The sequence below is a fragment of the Adelges cooleyi genome, unplaced genomic scaffold, assembly GCF_023614345.1.
Source record: "Adelges cooleyi isolate 19-005CV unplaced genomic scaffold, UGA_ACOO_1.1 ACOO_flye_CR_arks_rails_tigmint_CR_PRNA_9, whole genome shotgun sequence".
In the NCBI taxonomy this organism is placed as follows: domain Eukaryota; kingdom Metazoa; phylum Arthropoda; class Insecta; order Hemiptera; family Adelgidae; genus Adelges; species Adelges cooleyi.
In genome coordinates, this window is record NW_026096579.1 from 7,159,183 (window position 1) to 7,179,856 (window position 20,674).

At 28.3% G+C, this 20,674-nt stretch overlaps 2 protein-coding genes across 2 annotated transcripts; one reads left to right on the plus strand and one right to left on the minus strand.

Annotated features, from left to right (window-relative positions):
* Positions 1-3,481: 3,481 nt before the first annotated feature.
* LOC126846470 (bolA-like protein 3) lies at positions 3,482-4,663 on the minus strand. Its single transcript, XM_050585886.1, has 4 exons — positions 4,432-4,663; positions 4,233-4,362; positions 3,774-3,862; positions 3,482-3,718 (listed from the first exon to the last, which is right to left on the minus strand). Exons 1-4 carry the CDS (start codon positions 4,477-4,479, stop codon positions 3,653-3,655), a joined length of 333 nt encoding a protein of 110 aa, XP_050441843.1. The 5' UTR covers positions 4,480-4,663; the 3' UTR covers positions 3,482-3,652.
* Positions 4,664-4,782: 119 nt separating this feature from the next.
* LOC126846469 (rho guanine nucleotide exchange factor 18) lies at positions 4,783-17,877 on the plus strand. Its single transcript, XM_050585884.1, has 28 exons — positions 4,783-4,924; positions 7,045-7,273; positions 7,386-7,465; positions 7,532-7,706; positions 7,782-7,926; positions 7,996-8,176; positions 8,256-8,413; positions 9,177-9,335; positions 9,477-9,655; positions 9,727-9,800; positions 10,353-10,441; positions 11,523-11,573; positions 12,687-12,733; positions 12,882-12,973; positions 13,043-13,147; positions 13,226-13,543; positions 13,653-13,811; positions 14,055-14,209; positions 14,416-14,572; positions 14,664-14,949; positions 15,068-15,252; positions 15,419-15,581; positions 15,658-15,767; positions 15,872-16,068; positions 16,182-16,428; positions 16,540-16,845; positions 16,909-17,196; positions 17,402-17,877. Exons 2-28 carry the CDS (start codon positions 7,072-7,074, stop codon positions 17,582-17,584), a joined length of 4,491 nt encoding a protein of 1,496 aa, XP_050441841.1. The 5' UTR covers positions 4,783-4,924; positions 7,045-7,071; the 3' UTR covers positions 17,585-17,877.
* The last annotated feature ends 2,797 nt before the right edge of the window (positions 17,878-20,674 follow it).

Below are 20,674 nucleotides of genomic sequence, written 5' to 3' on the forward strand. Positions count from 1 at the left end.
GAAAGAGGTGTCGAATATAGCGCTCTCACCCCTCCCCCAATAGCTTTTGATAATCTACATAAATTCGAATCCTAAAAAATAAAGAATCTCAGAAACAAAATTATCAAAACTAGGTGGTCAGACGATTCTAGAGGTCATTTGCAACCGATTATGTAGTTCAACAAACTGACATTAGAATATCGTTAATGGTCCCGCCAAAAATCATTAATTAACTAGATGCCAAGTAGTCAGACAGTTGGACATTTAGGAGAGATTCTTAAGCTCTCTTCATAATAAAATTAATCGGCAGACCTCCCCTCGTCAAACTTGATCTATGGACTCCCTTTTTAGCGTAATCGATCATACACGTGGAGGTAGATATTATGTAATGAGATCTAGTGATCGTTTTTATTAATTATAATTGTAGTTTTAAATTGTGTCGCTATAGCATTAGTATAAATATATACAGCCATATGTATTTCAAGTATACTGCTAGATTTTAGTACCTTTAGTATGCTTCACATAAGCATACAGTTATTGTAGTTCACTAAATTCATTCTCATACAATGTTTCCTTACAACTTACACTATCATAATTTAATAATTCATTTTCGATCGGGTATAGAAATGATTAAAAAATATTAATTCAGCCCATTGGACAAAAGTGCCTCTTGTCCAGGATATATTCTAAGGATTTCTGTTAACACCGCATTAAATTTAAACAATCCATATACTCTTAGACGCAAATAAAGTGGGACTTGGGTATAAGATATTTGTATGTAGTATATATTACGTAATATATTAATCTACTGAAAGTAGTATTTGAACTTTGAACTTTAAGGTATAATAAAATGTACATAGACATTCGATTTTTAAAACAATTGGTCGAAAACGCTTTTTTATTGGGTACTACTACTACTAGAAAATCCGGTACTTCATTATTACAGTATCTCAGTACTAGATCCCTTTAAAAAATAATAATGATCTAGTGAACAGTGTCACACTCAAACTTGGGGTTTTCTTTACTTGTAGATTTATTTTTGCCATACATATATATTTTAATAATTAATCATAGTTTATAACTAAGGTACCTACTTTAAACACGCGCAAATACAGGCACTGTGGTCAACTCTAAAAAGTGATTCACTCGTTATATCGGAAAATAATTGCAAATTCGCAGTTTTAGTCGTTTAAAACATTTTTGTTTGTGTTGTCTAACAAAATTATGTATACAAACTGTACAATGTTAAGAACTACACCTAAAAAAGCGGAATAAAGAAAAAGTTTCCATAAAACATTTTCTAAATACCTACTTATGTATTTAGTATTATTTAGAGCACTATTGACCTTTGACACTTAAATGTTAACGTATGTAATACTTCATCAATTCCTATTTAATTATTTTTAAGACTAATATGTCAATAAATAACCAGTTTTAAATGTTAATTCGATTATGGTTATTAAGCTGCGATTGAAACCGAAAAAGTACGTTTTAATATTGAACAAAATCGTTTAAATAATTTTGTTTGACTGCAAATATTTGAATTAGTATTTTAATTTTAATCTTCCCCCCAAAAAAAAATAATGACTTGTTAATAAAAGTCAACAGACTGGTATTTTTAACGTTGAAATCGGCCATTTTAATAGTAGTCGAAATTATGTAAGACAAATCTATTTATTTTGTAAATTAATTGATTGTTTTTAGTTTAAAAGTGTTACATAACAGCTACGTATTTAAAATTCAATACAGGGAAAACTGTATTTTAAAGCCAATATCAAGATTAACCTGAAAAACAGTTGACATTTATGAAATCTGATTACAATTGATTATTTTCTTCTAATAAAAATATGTGGTTTACCTTCTGCTAAGATACTATTATGAATTGGCGGCTCGCTTAACAATGTTATTTTAAACTAATTAATTGCCTCGATTAAAATCGGGTTTACGTCAAATTGTATTGGCCGTGTAATATTTAACCCTTTTTTATAAATAGTCATAATATAGTAGTGCTTCTTAGTATTTTCGTCAGCACTCAACATTTTTTGTCCCATTTAGGAAAAAAAAAAATTCAAGTGACGCCATTGCCGTTTGTATGGTCCAATTTATTTGGAACATAGACCGAACGAAACCGGATGTCTACACTAAGCTGTGATATTATTATTATAGTTACATATTATTTTGTTTTTTTTAATTTCAGATTTTCCCTTTTATTTCGAGAGACATTAAAAATTCAATTGGCTAATATTGTATTTCGATTTTCTTTGCCAATTTACCGGACGCACTATTTAATTACATTAGGTAGTACCTTAGATTGTCATTATGAATTACTTTAGTGGTCAAGTAGGTTAAGTTAAGAGGGGCAATGACGAATCTGATAATTCAGCTAATGCTAATAAATATCATACTATTTTTATTTGATTATTATGATTCAATTAACGTCAGCATTGTGTGTTTCAAGCATCCGTTTGTTGTTGTTCTGTACACAAACCAAAAAAAAAAAAAAATTTGTATTTACATTTTAACTAATGACTAGTTATAGATATTATTATGTAAAGTGCATGTAGGTAAACACAAAAATAGTAAATTTCTAAATAATATTCATAGAATTGGGTACATACGTTTGAAAATTATGCAATTGTGATAATACTGTACTAGTATTATTTGGTACCTAACTGAGACAAACGAACGACATAAAGGCTTAAAACATATTATTATTGGATAAAGGATTCTTATAAACTACTCGATACCATAGTATTATTACGTCATTATTTGACGACAGAAACAATGATAGGTATGGCCTATGATAATATTATGTAATGGTATTATAAATAGAAACGCTAAAATCTACACTGTGAGAGTAAACACTAATAGGGAAAATCCTTATCGACTGATAAGGATAACAATTATACTATTTAAAAAATTAAATACTAAACAAAGCCAAAGGCAGCTACCAAAATAGATTTATTTTTAAATTCATTTAAATCATTTTTTCATTCAGACTATTATTTCCATTTTTATTTAAATGCAAATCTACTTATAGTTAAAATTGATTTAAATTATATTTATTATCTGGTAATTTTTTTAATGATGACCAAGTTTGTTTCCATTTTAAAATTGTTTGTATGTATTTTAAGTTAAGTATGATCTTATGTATCGTAGATATGTATATTCCTACACCTATATTTAGTTTAACTTTCAGACCAATTTTTAATAAAAATTAAAATAAATAAGTATCAACACTTTACTATTGAGAAGACTTTTACCGATCAGTTAACGGTTCGAGCTGATTTTTTTTCACCATAAATATGGGATTATTTCCTGAACTCGTATTTATTGTTTTAAGTAATTGACAGAAAAAAGTAAAAACCATTCTTGAGAAGCATGAGTTGTAATAGACAAAATAAGAACAAATACAACATACACACAATAATATATTATGTGACACAAAGTACAAAGATATTCAATGAATGTAAATTTGTATCGGCTTCACTTGAATCAAATATACATAAGCACTTCAATTTATTTTGGAAAACGAAAAACAACTATATTACACTATAAATGAAAAATGTAAAAAACAAACCATTTTTAGACATTATATAATCTTCAAATTAAAATTGTCTAGATATTTATTTTATTTAACAATTATTTGTACAATAATTTTTAAATGTTTTTTTCACTCGTTAGGAATTTCTGTATGTATTCTTATTCCATGCATGGACTTTATTTCGTTTTTTAAAACCTAAAACCAATTTTAATTTATTTAAGAAAATATAATAATAACCTAAAATACATACTTCAGTTATAAGTTGGTGCTGCTTTACAATATTCATTCCTTTAAATTCTGACGATGAAATAAATACTTCAAATATGGCACCACACCCTCCTATACAAATTATGAAACATGTAGAATAATATAATTATTACCTACATAGAATTGTATACTAATTTTTAATAATTAAATCAAAGATTAATATACTTTCAGTATAAATAACAAAAAATTAAAAAAAAAACTTAATAAAATACACAATAATACATTATTAATTAAATATTTTTTATAATATTGAAAGCAATTTTTTATCAATAGGTTTGATAGGTTTCCACACTTATTGCATAATGATTATGTGCTAAAAAAACATTCTGGGAAGTGTTATGATTCTAAGAAAAACCGGTTAGATTAGTTCATAGCATAATATTTTGCAAAAAAAAACCAAGAAGTAGATTCGAACCAAACCTTCTACTAAAAATTATATTACCTGAGATGTCTTTAATTTTAATTTCTTTAGCAAGAGGGAACTTTTTTTGTAAAGATTGATGCAGAATATTTTCACCGTCTTTGAGCGTTTCGACATTGGCACTACCGGCAAAATTTCTACTCTGTATTCTCTATGAAAATGTAATAAAATAATTTTACATTAGAGAACATAGTGGATTCGAAATTAAACAATCACTCACAATGTTTCTGGTTAGTTGTAATGCACTACATTTTACAAATTGAAACATTTTCGACTATTTTTTTTTTCTTTTTTACGTTTATATCTAGAATAACTTTCAAAAAACAAAAAATTATAAAAATGACTATTCGGAAATCAGTATCGATGCATAACCGACATGGGAAAATAAAAATTAATAATTTATATTATAATCTTATTGAAATATTGAATTAAAAAATTAATAATTGTTAATAATATTATGAATACCTGTTATCAGTCACTGTTATCGTTGATATTAAATGGTAAAAACATACGTTACTAACGTCATTCCACTGGTAGTGCCATCATATTATTGTCGACGATACGGTTCGTCGCTATGTTCAGTACATTGAACATAAAGTATCAAAATGGCAGTCTGTCATCACGATCACTAAGTAGGAAACGTAATTTTTGTGTTGTGCTTATATCTCGGATCGATCTATCTATGCGGATTAATATCTTCGACGAGGAAACAGGTAATGATTTTGCTGCAATACAAGTCTGGGTAGACATAATTTCCAATAATATGCCGTTTTCTAGTCGATTAAATTCTATGTCCATCCGAAAATCCACCAACACACCTATTATGTAAATGTAGGTCTTGAACTAAATTCCTTTTTTGCCAACTAGAATAATAAATTGGAATTGTTGTTTCTCGGATCGAGTAAAATACACCATGTCCAAAACCATAATAATTGCAATTCAATTTTTGTCTACTAGTAAAATTGATTGGCCGCATTTAAAAATTATTCATAATAACATAAAATAGCATTATACAGTTGATAATAGAAGAATAATATTATTCTGTGTTTTTTTTTGCCACTCGCAATTATTATTGCTTACATATTATCCAATCATAATTATTATTACCCATGAAACTAGCAGCAGATTTAATGTTTCAATGATAATTAAACGTACGACTAGAATGTATTATTATTGGATATATTTCAAGTATGCCAGTACAGTGTTTAATGAAAACATTTCACCACTTTTTTTTCGTCAATAGGCACCTACTGGTTTATAACTGATATAAACTCGTTAATATTTTTTTTACAATGTACATACAATATAATTATTCAATTTTGTATGGCGATTGAATCTATTTTCTACATTGATTTTAACCAACTATGAGATATTATTTTAAAATTGTGATTGTTTTTTGGTGCTTATTATTATTACTGTATTTTATTACAATGTTTAACTAGTGTAATATTATTGCTTTGAAGTGATTCTCATGTAATTTAAGTACAACTTCAGAGTTAAATATAATAATTATTATGATAGCATTTTTAATAATAAATATTAACCTATTTGTATTAATTTTTTATATTTTACTTTATTATTGACTTATAATAGAGAAATGTTTTTAATTTTGAACACTTGTCACTAATAGTAACTGAAAAAAACTATTGAAAATTAATATATTCTTTTTGTAAAAAATTTTTTTAGAAAATTTAGGCCAATTCAAAATTGCGTTACTGGTCGAATTTAACCTTCCAGCTTTTCTAAGTATTTAAAAGTTTTTGACGATTCTAAATTTGTGATTTTGAAAAGTGTTTTTAATGACATTTTTTAATTAACTCGTATTCAATTAATTTCCAAATATATTGCACTAAAAATGATTTATAGGGTAAGGTATGTGCAGTGTTTTTTCACAAACAAACTTTGTCTATTTAATTACTATTTATAATTCAATTTCATTGCCGTACAAATTTATTTGATGTTTTTCGGGTTGACAATAAAACAATTTTGAAGATTCAAACAATTATTACTTTCATTCTCCATAGGAACAAGGACGGACATACTTTCAACATTCATAAATAAAAGTACTTTTTATTAATTATCTTAACGTTCTGCCATCTTGTAGTTTATAATAGAGGTGAGGTATTTAACTCTAAAACTATTCAAAATTAAAATAAAAACATCTGTGTAACCTGTTTGGTTATATCAAAATTAGTAAGCGTATTGCTCTCTTATAGGCAAATATAAATATTTAAAAAATCATAAGATGCTGATGGTTTTATTGAAAATAGAAGTGAAATGTTGGCAAAAAATAAATAAATAATATATTATTTTAATAAATTAAAAGTTTGAATGTTTTTTGTTTTTATTACATGACCAACAATCATATTGAGCAATTAAATCCAAATTAAAATGTCAATGTTAAACAATTTTAAAAACCCTTTAAAAAATTATATTTTAAATTCCCGTTACAAATTGTAAAAAAAGTAATGGAAAAGTTTTGAAATGATTGCCTGTAAAATCTTTATTTTGTACACAAAACCTTTGTTAAATCAAAGATCATCTAAAGGAAGATATTGTTATAACATAACATTTATTTGTAACAGAAAAATAAAAATAAATCTAAATTTACTTAAGTGTACTTGTTTGGTTTACTTAATAAAAATATTTATAGCATAATATTAGAATTTTATTTTATTAGTACAAATACTGCCAGACAAGTGTTGGGTAACAATGAAAATTGTATTAGCCATTAAAATACTCTTTTAAAAGTTTATAGGCATTCAAATGTTCGATGACTTCATCAACTAATAAGTAATAACTATTGTCTTATGTTAAAATTTTTTTTTTTTAGTGAAAGAAAGCATTTTTAAGACATGTAATGGAAAATTTCAACAGAGATGAATTGGATGATAGCGAAGAAGATGTAGTGACAGATTTCTTCCAGACAAACTCCATAACAAATGATATAAATAGTATCGATACACCAGATTACATAAACAGAACGATGCCAAGCAGTACCCTAGTTCCCGCAATCAGTGTTACTCCGCATTCGACAGCTGGCAGAAATTATCCTGTGCTTGGTAATAAACATTTGTGTTTTTTGTTGAAAATGTTATTTTAGAATATCGTAATTATTATTATTTTATTTGTATTTAATAGAATGTTTAAAATAGTGTTGTTTTTGTTCTATAGAGGAAAATATACAGCAGCTTCATGAAATACATGAGGCGATTCAGCAAATGCGTGATTCCGCTACGTTGGGATTAACACAGGTAATATTTGCATTTTATTATTATGTTTTTGTCAATTATATAATTTTTCGTTGTTTCGTCTTGTAGATAATGAACATTTGCGGTTTGAACGGCACTCTCAGTTCATCGTGCCCTTCATTGAGTAAACCTCTGTGTCATTCTGATAACGATACATCCAGTCTCAATTCTACCCCTACCCAAACAGATCTATCCTCGGTGTTTGATTCGTATTGTAAATACAAATCGGGATATGTTAAAAACAGTAAGTGAATTGAGAACTTGTTTACAAATCTAATTGGGTACCTGTATTAATTAATAATTTTTCCTTTGTTTCAAGGAAATTCTTTAGACTGGCATAATATGGTTTTAAGCTGTGTCGAGAATAAAGAAAGCGAAATAATAAGAAGAAGAAGTTGGGCCGCGTTGGACGATTTGACCAAAAGTCACATACACAACTCGCAAATAGTCAAACGAGAAAAAAGGTAATCGATATGACTAAAATAAAACATTGAGCACAATATTAACGTAAAACTCTTTTCTATCATTTTTAGTGCAAGTTTGAGTAGTATGGAGTCGGAAGTTGAAGATCCATTTGTAGACAGTACTGCTAATTTGTTAGCTACTAACAACTTGACGTTTTGTCATTCGAAACCCAGTAAAAGTGTCGGTTTCATTAAGCGTAGATTTAGTGGAAATTCGTCCTCTCATTCGCTGAACGAATCCGACTATCAGGTAAATTGATAAAATATATGGAACTATTAATTCATATAATGGCTAACTTGTTTAATGTATTAACTCTTGTTTATTTCAGAATGCGTTCAACAAAATAATTGCGAAACGAGCGGGCGAAACGTGTTTGCTACAAACTAGACTACCTTTACAAAAGTCTGTTTCGACACCATCTATAATGAGCAGCCATGACGTAATAAACAAACAAAATGTTATAAGCAACGACAATAGTATCACAACGTAAGATATAAACTCATTGAGTTATAATTAACAACTTTATACAAAGTGGTATAGTCTTAGTAGGGTATACAATTTTCATTGCACGCGGCATATTATACTCGTATACGACAACACGCTTAGAAACGTATTGAATACAGAACGTAGCAATATTTAATTGGCTTAATAGTTCACATTGTTCCATTTTTCTTATTTTCAACAAAATAATAAACTATCCGATATTATTTATAAAAATATTAAAATGTTTAAAAAAAAGATTTCGAGCTAATATTTTTAATTTAGCTACTTCTATTCTACTAGGCAGTTTTTGTTAAGCTATACAACAATATTTCAATTTTTTTTCAGCCACTGAAAGTTAATTAATTTCAAATTTAAAACTTTTTATTGCAGAAGTAATCCAAGAAAATTGTATTTAAAAACCTCTCCCTTTTAAGGTTCTATCACACCCTTCACATAAGATAAAAATTCTTATTGTTAGAAGCATCAATATTTTTAATCAAAACTTGCCTCCAGGGAAATATTATTTATGCTTCATTACATGTTATACCTATATAAATATATTTTTTTTTTTCGAAAGAGAACAAAGGCTGATTTTAGATAAATAGAGTAGAAAATAAATAATTTATTGTTATTTATATTATATATATATAAAAAAAAAAAATAATGTTAAATAACTCCAATTATAATTATTCTGTATGGATTAACTGCTTGCCTAATTTTTTTTTTTGTTTATTTTATTATTTTATTTTTAATATTTCTATTAAAGTAAATACAAACCTTCGACTCATCATAGAGGTCGTCCTAGTGGCACAGAAGACAGTGAGACCGAAGAAGAGACTTTGGATGTAGATAGTTCTATGAAACGTTGTTATATCACCCCTTCGACTAATAGCACAAATATACCTTTCTACAATTTGTTTTCCGAGTGAGTTACTTTTTTTTTATTTTGCACGTAAATTTTTATAATATTATGCTTCTTCTACTATAAATATGACTATCACAAAATACAAATTGCAGGCTGTAAATAAACTATGTTTGATTACTAAATTGTTGTGTACAATTTCAGTACTTCGGAGGACCAAAATGCAAAGAGGAGAAAGAGAGGGAGTTTGTTTTTTAGAAAGAAAAAAGATAAATCAAAGAAAGTTCTTCACTCCTGGGCGTCACCGCCTTATAGTAATTTTGATCAAACATGTGGTTGGTGTACAAAACCTTTGGAAAACAAGCCGGCTTTGTCGTGTGAAAGTATGTTGACTTGTTTAAAACATAATTATAACATATTTATTTATTGTTTTTTATTTCAAATTCTATTTTAGGTTGCCTAATTACTGTTCACCAAAACTCATGTAAAGATCAAGTTTCTGAATGTGTCAAACAAAAATACGGCAAGGTTAGTGCACTGGTTGTTGCCAGTTCAAATCGACATTTAAATATGTAAATAATATAGCCTATAATTATAGTTCTGTTTAACTTACAGAATTAAAATTATTTAATTTAAACAAACAATAAAAAACCAATCATTTGTAACAAATAATAACAAATTTTGTCATGAATAATCCAATTATTAAATAGAAGACAAATTGTTTATTTACCGCTTTTATCTAGATAAAAATTTGTTTCAAATAATGCCCAACTCTCTTGATTTAATTTTTATGCCCAACTAGTAAGAATTAGTGAGTTTTTTTTTATATTACTATAAATAATAGTTTCTTCCTTTGAATACTAAAAAGCCTGTATTTTATACAATACTTTAAAACACAAAATTTAAATTGTTTTATGAGACAATTGTGTTAGTATTTATCAAGATATTGTTTATTGTGTTTTTAAATTAAAATTGAAAAATTGAAAAATATCCCTATAATATTATCGATTTGATAAAAAAACAAATGCCTACTTTATTACAGTTTTTGATTAATATAATTTTTTGTTTTTTGTTTTGCAGAGTAATTTAAGATTTTCGTCATCGTCGTTCCAACAAAGATTTTATGGTAAAAGACAAAATAGTACAAATCAGTCGTCTACTCCAAACAGGTAAAAAATTTAGTTATTTCTAATATACTTTTTATCATTATGTTCTATATAACTATAGCAAACATACGACTATCTGCTTTAATAGCTTAAAGTACTTAAATACAATTTTTTTAAACAATTTATTCAATAGACAATTAGTCAAAATGTTAACATTTTTAATTTCACTTGTTTGCTCTCTAAAAATATATGGTGCAGTTACATATTGGTATTTGTATTTAAATACATGTTTAGAAATTATTAACTAGGAATCAAATTAAAGAAAGTTAAATCCATAAAAGAAGACATCAATTTAACGAGGTCTAATAAAAGTCATAAATTTGTGTTCTATTTCGACGGTTATGTTAACTTGTAATTAGTTTTGAATTCAATGTTGATGGTTTGTAGTTTAAATTTTTTTTTAAATTCCAAATTATTTCAAAATGTTCATGAAAAATAAGTTTAATTGTCTTTGAACAATTTAATGTTAACTTTCTGAAAAAATTCTAATTTTTATCACGTAATTTAGTGAAACTAATCAAGTTTCTCGTTTAGTTATATTATTTAAATAATTCATCTACACAAACGACAGTTAAATGTTATTTTATAAGACCTTATTGCTGTATAAAAAATTGACTTAATTTAGTTCTGCGATAAACACTAAAAAACATTTTTTTCAAATACTGTGTTTTTAGTATTTTTTTAAATATGCTATTAAATGTTTTTGCACCAAATTTAATATTTCAAAAGTGTTATTTACAAAAGCATTGGAAATATTTTAAGTGTTTATACAACATTTTGTAAATAATAATTTTGTAGTATTACATCATTGTAATGTATTTAAAAAATAAAAAACATGTTTGACAATATTTTAGAATAACACTTTAATGTCATGTTGATTGTATAATCAAATAGTTTTAATTAATTATTTATATTATTATATATTGAGCCAAAGCCTTATTTTAAAAATAAATTGTTGTTTTTTATTATAAGAAAAAACAAAAGTTGATAATGGCAATATATAAATATCGATGAATTGTAATCAGTCGTGAAAAAATTATTTTTTGAAGTACATTGAATAATTTATTTACTATTATTGTTTCAGCCATACCGAAGACAAAGACGATCCTCATTATCATCCACAAGACGGTGTATCGTAAGTAACAAGTTGATTTTTTATTGCTTATAAAATTATTGAAAATCCGTTTTCATTTAAAGTTCATAAACATTATTAACAAGCAGAGGCAGACAGATTAAGTCATTTATTGTATGGGCCCTATGGTTAGATAATAAATGAATATAGAGAAAAATAACTTGTAAAAACCAACAATAAAGCATTTTAATTTTTTTTGATATGATTCAATTATTAAAAAAATAATACTAACACTTATTATTTATTAACGAATATTCTAAACAATGTTTTATTTTAATAAAAATGGAATAAATAATTAAAATAAAAAAGTTATTTAAATGAAAGTTTAAGCAATTAGGTAAAATACATTTTTATTTCAAATAGCAGATTATTTGAAACATAAACTAAAAATGTATTTTAAATAATTAATTATTTATTTAAATAAATATGGTGATGTATAGATATAAGATGGCTGGCCTAATTTCTATTTGACAAGTATATGACATTGTAATTGTATGTGCACAGAACTTGGTTAATTTTATTTGAATCACAAATAATAATATATTTTAAGTACATTTTTTTATTGCATCAAATAATTTTAGCCATTTCAATTAAATTAAATATCATTAAAACGGTTTTTTTTTTAAAATAATTAATTGTTTAAAGTAATTTATAACATATTTGAAGTACAAATGTATTTGATGTATTATAAAAAAATTGTATTCGCATCATTAATTTCTATAATTGTTGCCATTAGTATAAAAAAAAAATGTATATTAATAACTAAATGTATTTAACTGATGCCCAGGTCTATTTGTGCAAAATAATTTATGTATAGTTCAAGATTTGCTCAAGATTATTAGTACAAAAATTAAACAAATGGTTGTTTATAAAAAAAAAAAAACATAAATAACAAATGCTAAAAGCTTTTAGAGCAGAGTTGGCCATTACAGATAATTTAGTGTTCATATAATGTCTATTTTTAGCCACTAATACACTGATGATAAATGAAATGGAGCCAACACTCTTTTATTTAATATGTATTCAATGCTGTTTTGCAAACAGAAATATACTCTTGCTGTTGCTGTTTTAATTAATTAATGTATTTACTACAATGATCAATAATGGTTTTTATAGGTTTTCAGACGAAGTGTCGTTGGTGCAATTTGAGTTTTTGAATGAAAGTAAGTTCAACTTAAGTTAAACTTTTAGACTACAATTAATTACACTGGATATACAAATTAATAGTGATTATTTTGATCACATTTTAGGCGGTGTTCGACTTGTGTAGAAATTTAATTGTAATTGTAATTTTTTTCATTTTTTTTTAAGATCACATTACCGCCCACGATCTAGATGCCGATCCTTCGCTGGGCTTACACGAGGAACAGCCCGATTCTTGGACTCCTACTGTGGCCAAAGAAGTATGGACACATTAGTTTACTATGATACTTGCCTACTAATCGACAATTTGTATTCCTGAATTTATACAGGTTGTAAAAAAGTTGAAAGACAAAGAAATCAAACGACAAGAACATATTTACGAGTTCGTGCTGACCGAAAAACACCACTGCCTTACTTTAAAAGTGATGCAGAAAGTGAGTTTTTGAGGGGGGAAAAAAATAAGTTACTTTTCCGAAATTGTACTATTTTATATTGTTGATAACACGTCTTAGGTGTTTGTTGACGGCCTTCAAAAACATTTCCAACTCGGCGAAAAAGTTTATCGTATGTTTCCGCGGCTCGCCGAACTAACCGAAATACATCTTGGGTTTTTGAAGAGTCTTAAAGAAAAACAAAGAGTTGCCGCTCTAGAGAACGGCGGCGTAGTAGACTCCATCGCAGATTTGTTATTGGATCAGTTTTCGAGCGTGAACGCTCAGCGTTTAAAAAGCTCTTACGGAGAGTTCTGTTCGAGGCACAGAGACGCATTGGATGTATACAAAACGTTGGAAAAAGATCCAGGGTTTTTCAATTTTATAAAACATTGTCAGGTCAGTTGTTGTGTTTTTCTTACGGCACATTTTTTAAAAGAAACTGCATAATTTGAAAAGTAGTGTTTGAATAAAAATGGTACAAATAATCATCCGATTGTATTTACAGGCTAATCCACTTTTGAAAAAGAAAGGTATTCCCGAATGTGTTTTGTTCGTAACCCAGAGACTGACCAAGTATCCTTTGCTGATTGAGCCACTCATAAAGACTTCCAAAGAAAACAAAGTGGAATGTGAAAAACTGGCTCGAGCGTTAGCTTTGGTTAAGGTAATGATTGTCAATTTGAGTGTATTAGACTATTATTGGAAATAAATTTTAGCTTTGATACGGATCTGAGAAGTTATTGGTCTTACAATAATGTATTTTCCCCCTTATTTTTATACTTATATTTTTAAGGTCAAATAAATAATCCTATACAAAGTGGTTTACTTTTTCTGATTGCTAATAATTGTTGTTGATTCATCTTTGTTGTAGTAATTTGATTGATATTCAATTGATTTGGTTTTTTAGGATATCTTGGTGGAAGTCGACTCTCAAGTAGCCGAAAAAGAAAAAGAAGATAGAAAACTCGAAATATACAACCGATTGGAGGCGAAATCGTACACCAACTTTAGAGGGCGCAAGTTCAAAAAATCAGATTTACTATCTGAGAATCGGAGACTAAGGTAAACACAGAATTTTATTGTATTATTAAACATGTTCTTACAACGAATCGTTTGTTGTAATGTATTATAAATTATAACACATATGATGTTACATAATACCCATATAATAGTACCCTATTAGTGATAAATTGTCAAACTATATTTAAAAATATCATAGTGCGTCTTCTTTATGGCAATTTATGTTAATATATTTGTATATTTTTTAGATTTGAAGGCACAGCTTGGCTTATGCAACGCCATTCTAAAATGCAAATGGTTATGGTCAATGTAATTGTGATGACTGACGTGTTGTTTTTTATACTGGAAAATAATCACAAGTATACATTTTTTATGCCCGAAAGCAATAAAGAAAAAGAGACCAAAGTAAGTAGAGATATGTTCAAACGTGTAGCAGGTTAAATTGAAAAGAATAACATTTTTTAACGATAATGTTAATACTATTATTTTGTTACAGGTATTGAAGCCAGTTGCCGGAGTCGTGTCACTGCAAAAACTTCTCGTCCGGGAAAAAGCTGGAACCGATACTAAAGGTATTTACTTGATATCATCAAATCCTGCCGAACCGGAAATGTTTGAGCTCAAAGTACACAAGCCCAAAGACAAACAAGTTTGGATAAATTCCATTCGATTAGCCGTGCAAGAATGCCCTGAAGAAGAAGACGACGGTTATGTGACTTTGAGTTTCGAAGAACGTCAAAGACAGTTGGAAACCAAAAAAAATAATATCAGAGAAATTGTCGGTAAGCGACAATTTTACTTACTATGTACACGATTACTATGTTATAGAAAATTACAGTTTTTATGTTTAATCTCAGTTATGCCGTTTTATAATTTATATTTTAAATTATATATTTGTAGAAATCTTAAGACAAAAGGATCTAGAACAAGCTTTGATACTCGAAGAAATAATGGGCTTGAAATTAAAATTGTTGGCATCTGCCGGAGTGGAAAGTCTACCACTTGAAACGCCATCTTACAGTCATTTGGTCACGGAACATCAAGACTCAGAAAAGATACGTAAAGAAGTTATGAATGCGTTACAGGTAATTTATATTACGGATAACAGTTGTAAATATCGGTAGAACTATTTAAATGACTTTAGAAATTACAATTTTTTTCATATACACAAAAAATAACTATTAAAATTCTTTACATACATTATTTTAAGCACGTCATAACTAAATGAAATGTACGGTTTGTTAATTATAGAAAGTGAATGAGTTGGCATGTTCCCTGTATGCATCTGGCACAAATTTATCACGCAGCGCCAGCTCGGTAGGGGAACACCAGAGTGTGACATATGTTTCACCGACATTACCCAAAAGAGCTGAAACATTTGGCGGTTTTGATAATTCCGTGTCCTCTCCTAAAAGTACGCACAATCATTCGATATTATTATTATTGTTGTTAACCGATCGTTTTAAATAAAATTAAACTTGTGTGTTTAGACGTTTTAAGAAAATTACCAAAAGTAGTTGACGGCAATGAAAACAACGTGGAATCGGGTAATTCTAGTCCAGTGGGTACTCCAAATTCTGCCCGTAAAGATAATAAATCTGTAAGTATTAAAACTTTTTAAAATTGGCTTCAATGCAAAAACGTTGAACACATTTACTTTTTTATATTTACCGTCATTACTTATTATTTGTTGTTTTTGTACAGAGAGATAGTAGTAATCTTTCGTGGAAAGAAAATTGCAGTACTAGTTCGTCTCATAGTGCCACTACAATACAATCGTCTGGTGAAATTCCTATATTGCTAGCCTTGGGGAAAGAACAACAGGCGACTGCGATGGAGCTATCGCACTATATTTACACCCTGTCTTCTATTATTTCGCAACAAATGACAAATGTCGACAGGTGAATACAATTGTTATTTTGCAATCGTTGTAATTAGCCGTAGACAGATACCCAACACCTGTTTTTATATAAAAAAGGAAAAAATTCAATCGTATGATTTAATGTTGTTTTAGTCTTCAAGCGGAATTGGCCGTTTATAAATCGCAAAATTTAATCGAAGATCCAACGCTTAGCGGTTCGACCATTGGCTCGAGTAGCTGGTTAAAAGATAAGAAGCCCGTATACAGACACAACCAACAGTTAGAAGAACTTCGTAATCTACAGGATAAGTTGACTCAAGAGAAAGAAACATGGATGCGAGAACGTGATCTTGAAATGAAAGACCTCGAAGAAAAGAAAGAGCAGCTTCAAAGATTGCAGGTAAGATTTTGAACGATCGAATTGAATTTTTTTGAAACCTGATATAAATGTGGAAATATTCTGTCACCCAATGTGCATATTTATTTACAATATTATTGACTATGTTTCAAGGAACAAGTACGGCTCGAACAAGCCGACGTCACTCAACAACGAGAACAGTTATACCTCAAACTACAGACTTTGACGAATCAAGGAATAATTGTATCGCCCAACATGCAACCGCCACCAGTGTCGCCGAATCAGCAAACACAAAACCAATCGACCGCCGACGGCGCTAGTCATCCGTTAGCTCATTCGGAATCCGTGCGTAGTAAACGGTCCGACTCTGTCAAATGGAAACAGCAGCATCCGCCTCCTTCGTCCACTTCGTCTTCTACTTTACCTCTTAACCTCATCAGTGCCACTAATCAACAAAAGGTAATTAATTATTTCAATGTTATTTGTTTAAGAAATAGTTTTAAACAAAACACTATTGTTTAGGTGGCATCAAAAGTTCAGATAAAACAAAAATTACCGTTTAAACTGGCAAACAAGTTGAGTAGTAATCATACATCGGCCGAACCGGCAGTGTCCAGTGCACCGAGTGTTACTTCACCTACCCAGGCGGCAAATTCCAAACAACAATTATTGCCATTAAAGTTACGAGAGAGTGCCAAAAATCCTGCAAGTCCTGTTCAAGCGAATTCTCACGAATTGTCTCCGCCTGCGCCGCAAGGACCTAGTCATTCACGTACAGGATCTAGTCCGGCTATGATGCAAAATGCTCAAGTAATGCTTGTTATGTAAAATTGATTTAAGCCTTAGTGGTGGTCCGTTGCTAAGTAGGTTCCTAAAGCACTCGCTTTCGGTGTCGGGTTGTTAATCCAAAGAAGGGAGTGGCAGCGTCGTTTCTCACCAAGATAACGCTCAGCCGCCTTAGCCACTTGGTCGTTTTAATTAGAAGTTAAATTAGTAATTTTATATTTTTACTTAGATAATAGAAGGAAAACAATCGGGACAGAAAGCTGGCCGGACAAATACGTATCCGAAACTGCCAGACAAGTTTCGAATCCGCAGTCCAGATTCAAAGCAGTCGAAGACGGCTCCAAACAATGGCAGCGGCAATAATAATACTTCGACCACAGGCACTGCAGAAGAGGAGGTGATTTACTTCTGACCCATAATTCTTTTTCTTAAAAAAAAAACTTAACCATCTTCATTACTGATTAGTTGATCTCTTTGTTTATATCAAATAGGAAAAACTACTATGGACATACTTAGACAATAATTAATAATAATTATAATTTTATAAATATTATTATTATTATTACTACTATTACTACTACTACTACTACTACTACTACTATTACTATTAACTTTAATTGGACCTTAATTTTCCATTCCAATTATTAACTCTTGTCTTTTAGGTTTTTTTATGCATCTTATGCCTAAAACGATTTTTCTCTAAAAATCTCGTGATATGTGATGATAATACTTTTTTGAAAAATAATTATTATCCAGTGATTTTTTTTTATTATTATTATTATTATTATTTTAAAAAAACAATATTCATTTATATATAAATATAATTTTTTTTTTTTGTCGTCATCTTATGGTTGTTATAAGTCTTTCTTGTTGCATTTGTTTTATCCTAAAATATTATTTACCTATTTACCTTTTTACCACAATATATTTTCTTGAAAATTATATTTATTTGAATTCATCGGTATTATTCTATTGGAATTCTTGATGTAAATTAAAGGCTAGTGGTAAACTTGGAGCTTTAACGTATGTTATTTATTATTTTTTTTTTTTTATACATTTTGTTTTTGTATTTTTATTTCTTATTTATATACTACTATTATTATTCCGGGTAAAACTCTCGGCTTTTTGTCCGACGATTCCTTAGCAATAATTGAAAACTTTGAGACTTTCAAACTTCGCCTATATGTTGCCTAACATAACTTGGGCTGTGATGCACCGTTTTATATATTTTATTACGACGTATATGTATATTGTGGTTATATTAATTTTTTTGTTTTCGTTTTTTGCTGATGAAAACATTATCTTCACTTAGAACAGCAATAATCATTAATTTGTGTTTTTACACAATATGACCCTTTTGTACTTACAATTTATCTTATTATTATATGCAATACTTATCGAATTAACAATGAAATGTACACGGTTATGTTATTATATTTAATTGATAATTATTTAAAATATTTTCACTATAAATATTTATACATTTGACGTTAGGCCATCGACAATAATTCGACTACAATAATTTTTGTATGTCTAATAATTTTTTTTGTTTTATATGATAAAATATGTTTAAAGCCAAAACAATGTTCACAGGCCTTGACATGTTTTTTCTCTCCAAACTGTGTATAAATTGTTAATCTTAATTATTATTATTCACAGTATTATATGACCAAATGTTTTTTTTTATTTGTTACTACTAGATTTCGAATCATTCATATTGTTATATTTCTATTGTAATTTGTAAAATTTAAACATATAAGCAACTTGTTTTATTGATATATTTATAGTTATTATTATTTTCCACAAGTTATTACATTGTATTTTTGTATAATGGGCTCGCTTTATATATTTATAATAATATTTATTAAAGAATATATTTTATTTCTATGTTTATAATGTCAAAGATACAAATATACATATTAATATTTTACTGTGGTCTAAGTGTTATTATTTTTCAAACCTATATTTTTTTTTTGAGCTGTTTAATTTAAATAAATATTAGAAAGAATTGGAAGAAACATAATATTGTAAATGCAAAGTGGCTAAAAAGAGAGACATCAAAGTGACACAAATTGTAAGTATTTTTTTAAAATTAAATTAACTAAAAACATTACAACTGCACTGTTTCCTATTCTTCGCGATTTCCACATTTATTGCACATTCAATCTAATACCTATTCTTCTGAAATGGTTTTAATTCCAGTCATTTGTCATTGAAATAATTATTATAGATAGTTTCCAATTTTCTTGTAAAGCAAAACATTTATATTACACTCAAACGCATTGTTTCAACAATTTGGCAACGAGCATTAGATTCACTGGCAATAAATAAATATAACATAGTACTAAATGATTTTGAATTTGTGTAATGTGAACCAAAACCTCATAAATTATCAGTCAACTATCAAAACGATACCTACTAGAACCGGTTTTGAAAAAATAAACAACGTTTATTGGACAAACTATGACAGTCAAATAAATGCTAAGTTATTAAAAAAAAAAAAAAATTACTTACCTTTTACAGTTGAAAGTTCATTCTAAAAATTATCTTGAAAAAATAAATTAACAAATGTTGAACAATGATTTTAGAGTGTTAAAAAGTGTTACTCGGTTCTGTGAGCCAGTTGCCACTCGACCAATTGTTTTAACCGCCAAGATTTCTAATGGCTTTTTTGAAATTGTCGAAAATTCTAGGAGTTGTTGGTGTCCAAAAAAAGACAATTTTTTTAGCAAAAACTTTCATGTGGCTTTATGGCTTAATAGTTAACTCATAAATATTTCATAATCGAATAAGCTCTTCGCGGTGACCTTGAAACGTTTGAACTTTTAACTAAAGATACTCTTCAATCATCTAGTGTTATAGACCACAGTGTTATGTTTGATTTATAAATACAACAAAATTTGACTTTTTAAAAATATCAATGAATTTGAACAGTGTAAAGTTAAAAAATGTTACCTGGGTAAAAAAGAGTGGATTTTTAGGGGATGGGTTTTGGGAACCTCCGCGGATTTACCATAGTATTGCATTGTTATTACCTGTTTAATATCTGATATCAACTTGGCTACCAAAAACATATTTGGTCTTGGCACTTACATATTATTATAATGTACAAGGTTGGGCGTTTTAGAACTGTCATCATCAAAGTCACGCGTGTCATGGTTATGTAACTTGGTTGTATAGAAAGTTTTACCAAATTATGAATTTGTAAAATACTTTAAGGATTTAGACTCGTGTTTAGATGGTCTTTGGCAAAGAGAATTCATAAGACTTTTGCCCGAAATAGCACAGCTATAATTTGTGAACAAAATTTTATATTCGAAGCTCTAAAAACGAGATAATTTTTACTATTTTATCCACATAATCTTAACCTCTGATAATAATTGTAAATGTTTAAGTTTTAAATTGTGACTTTTATTCATTTCTCTACAATGAATATGTTGTCTTTGAATTGTTTTCTAGGAAAAACATCCACTCGTCACTTGTTGTGTGATCTTATATAGTA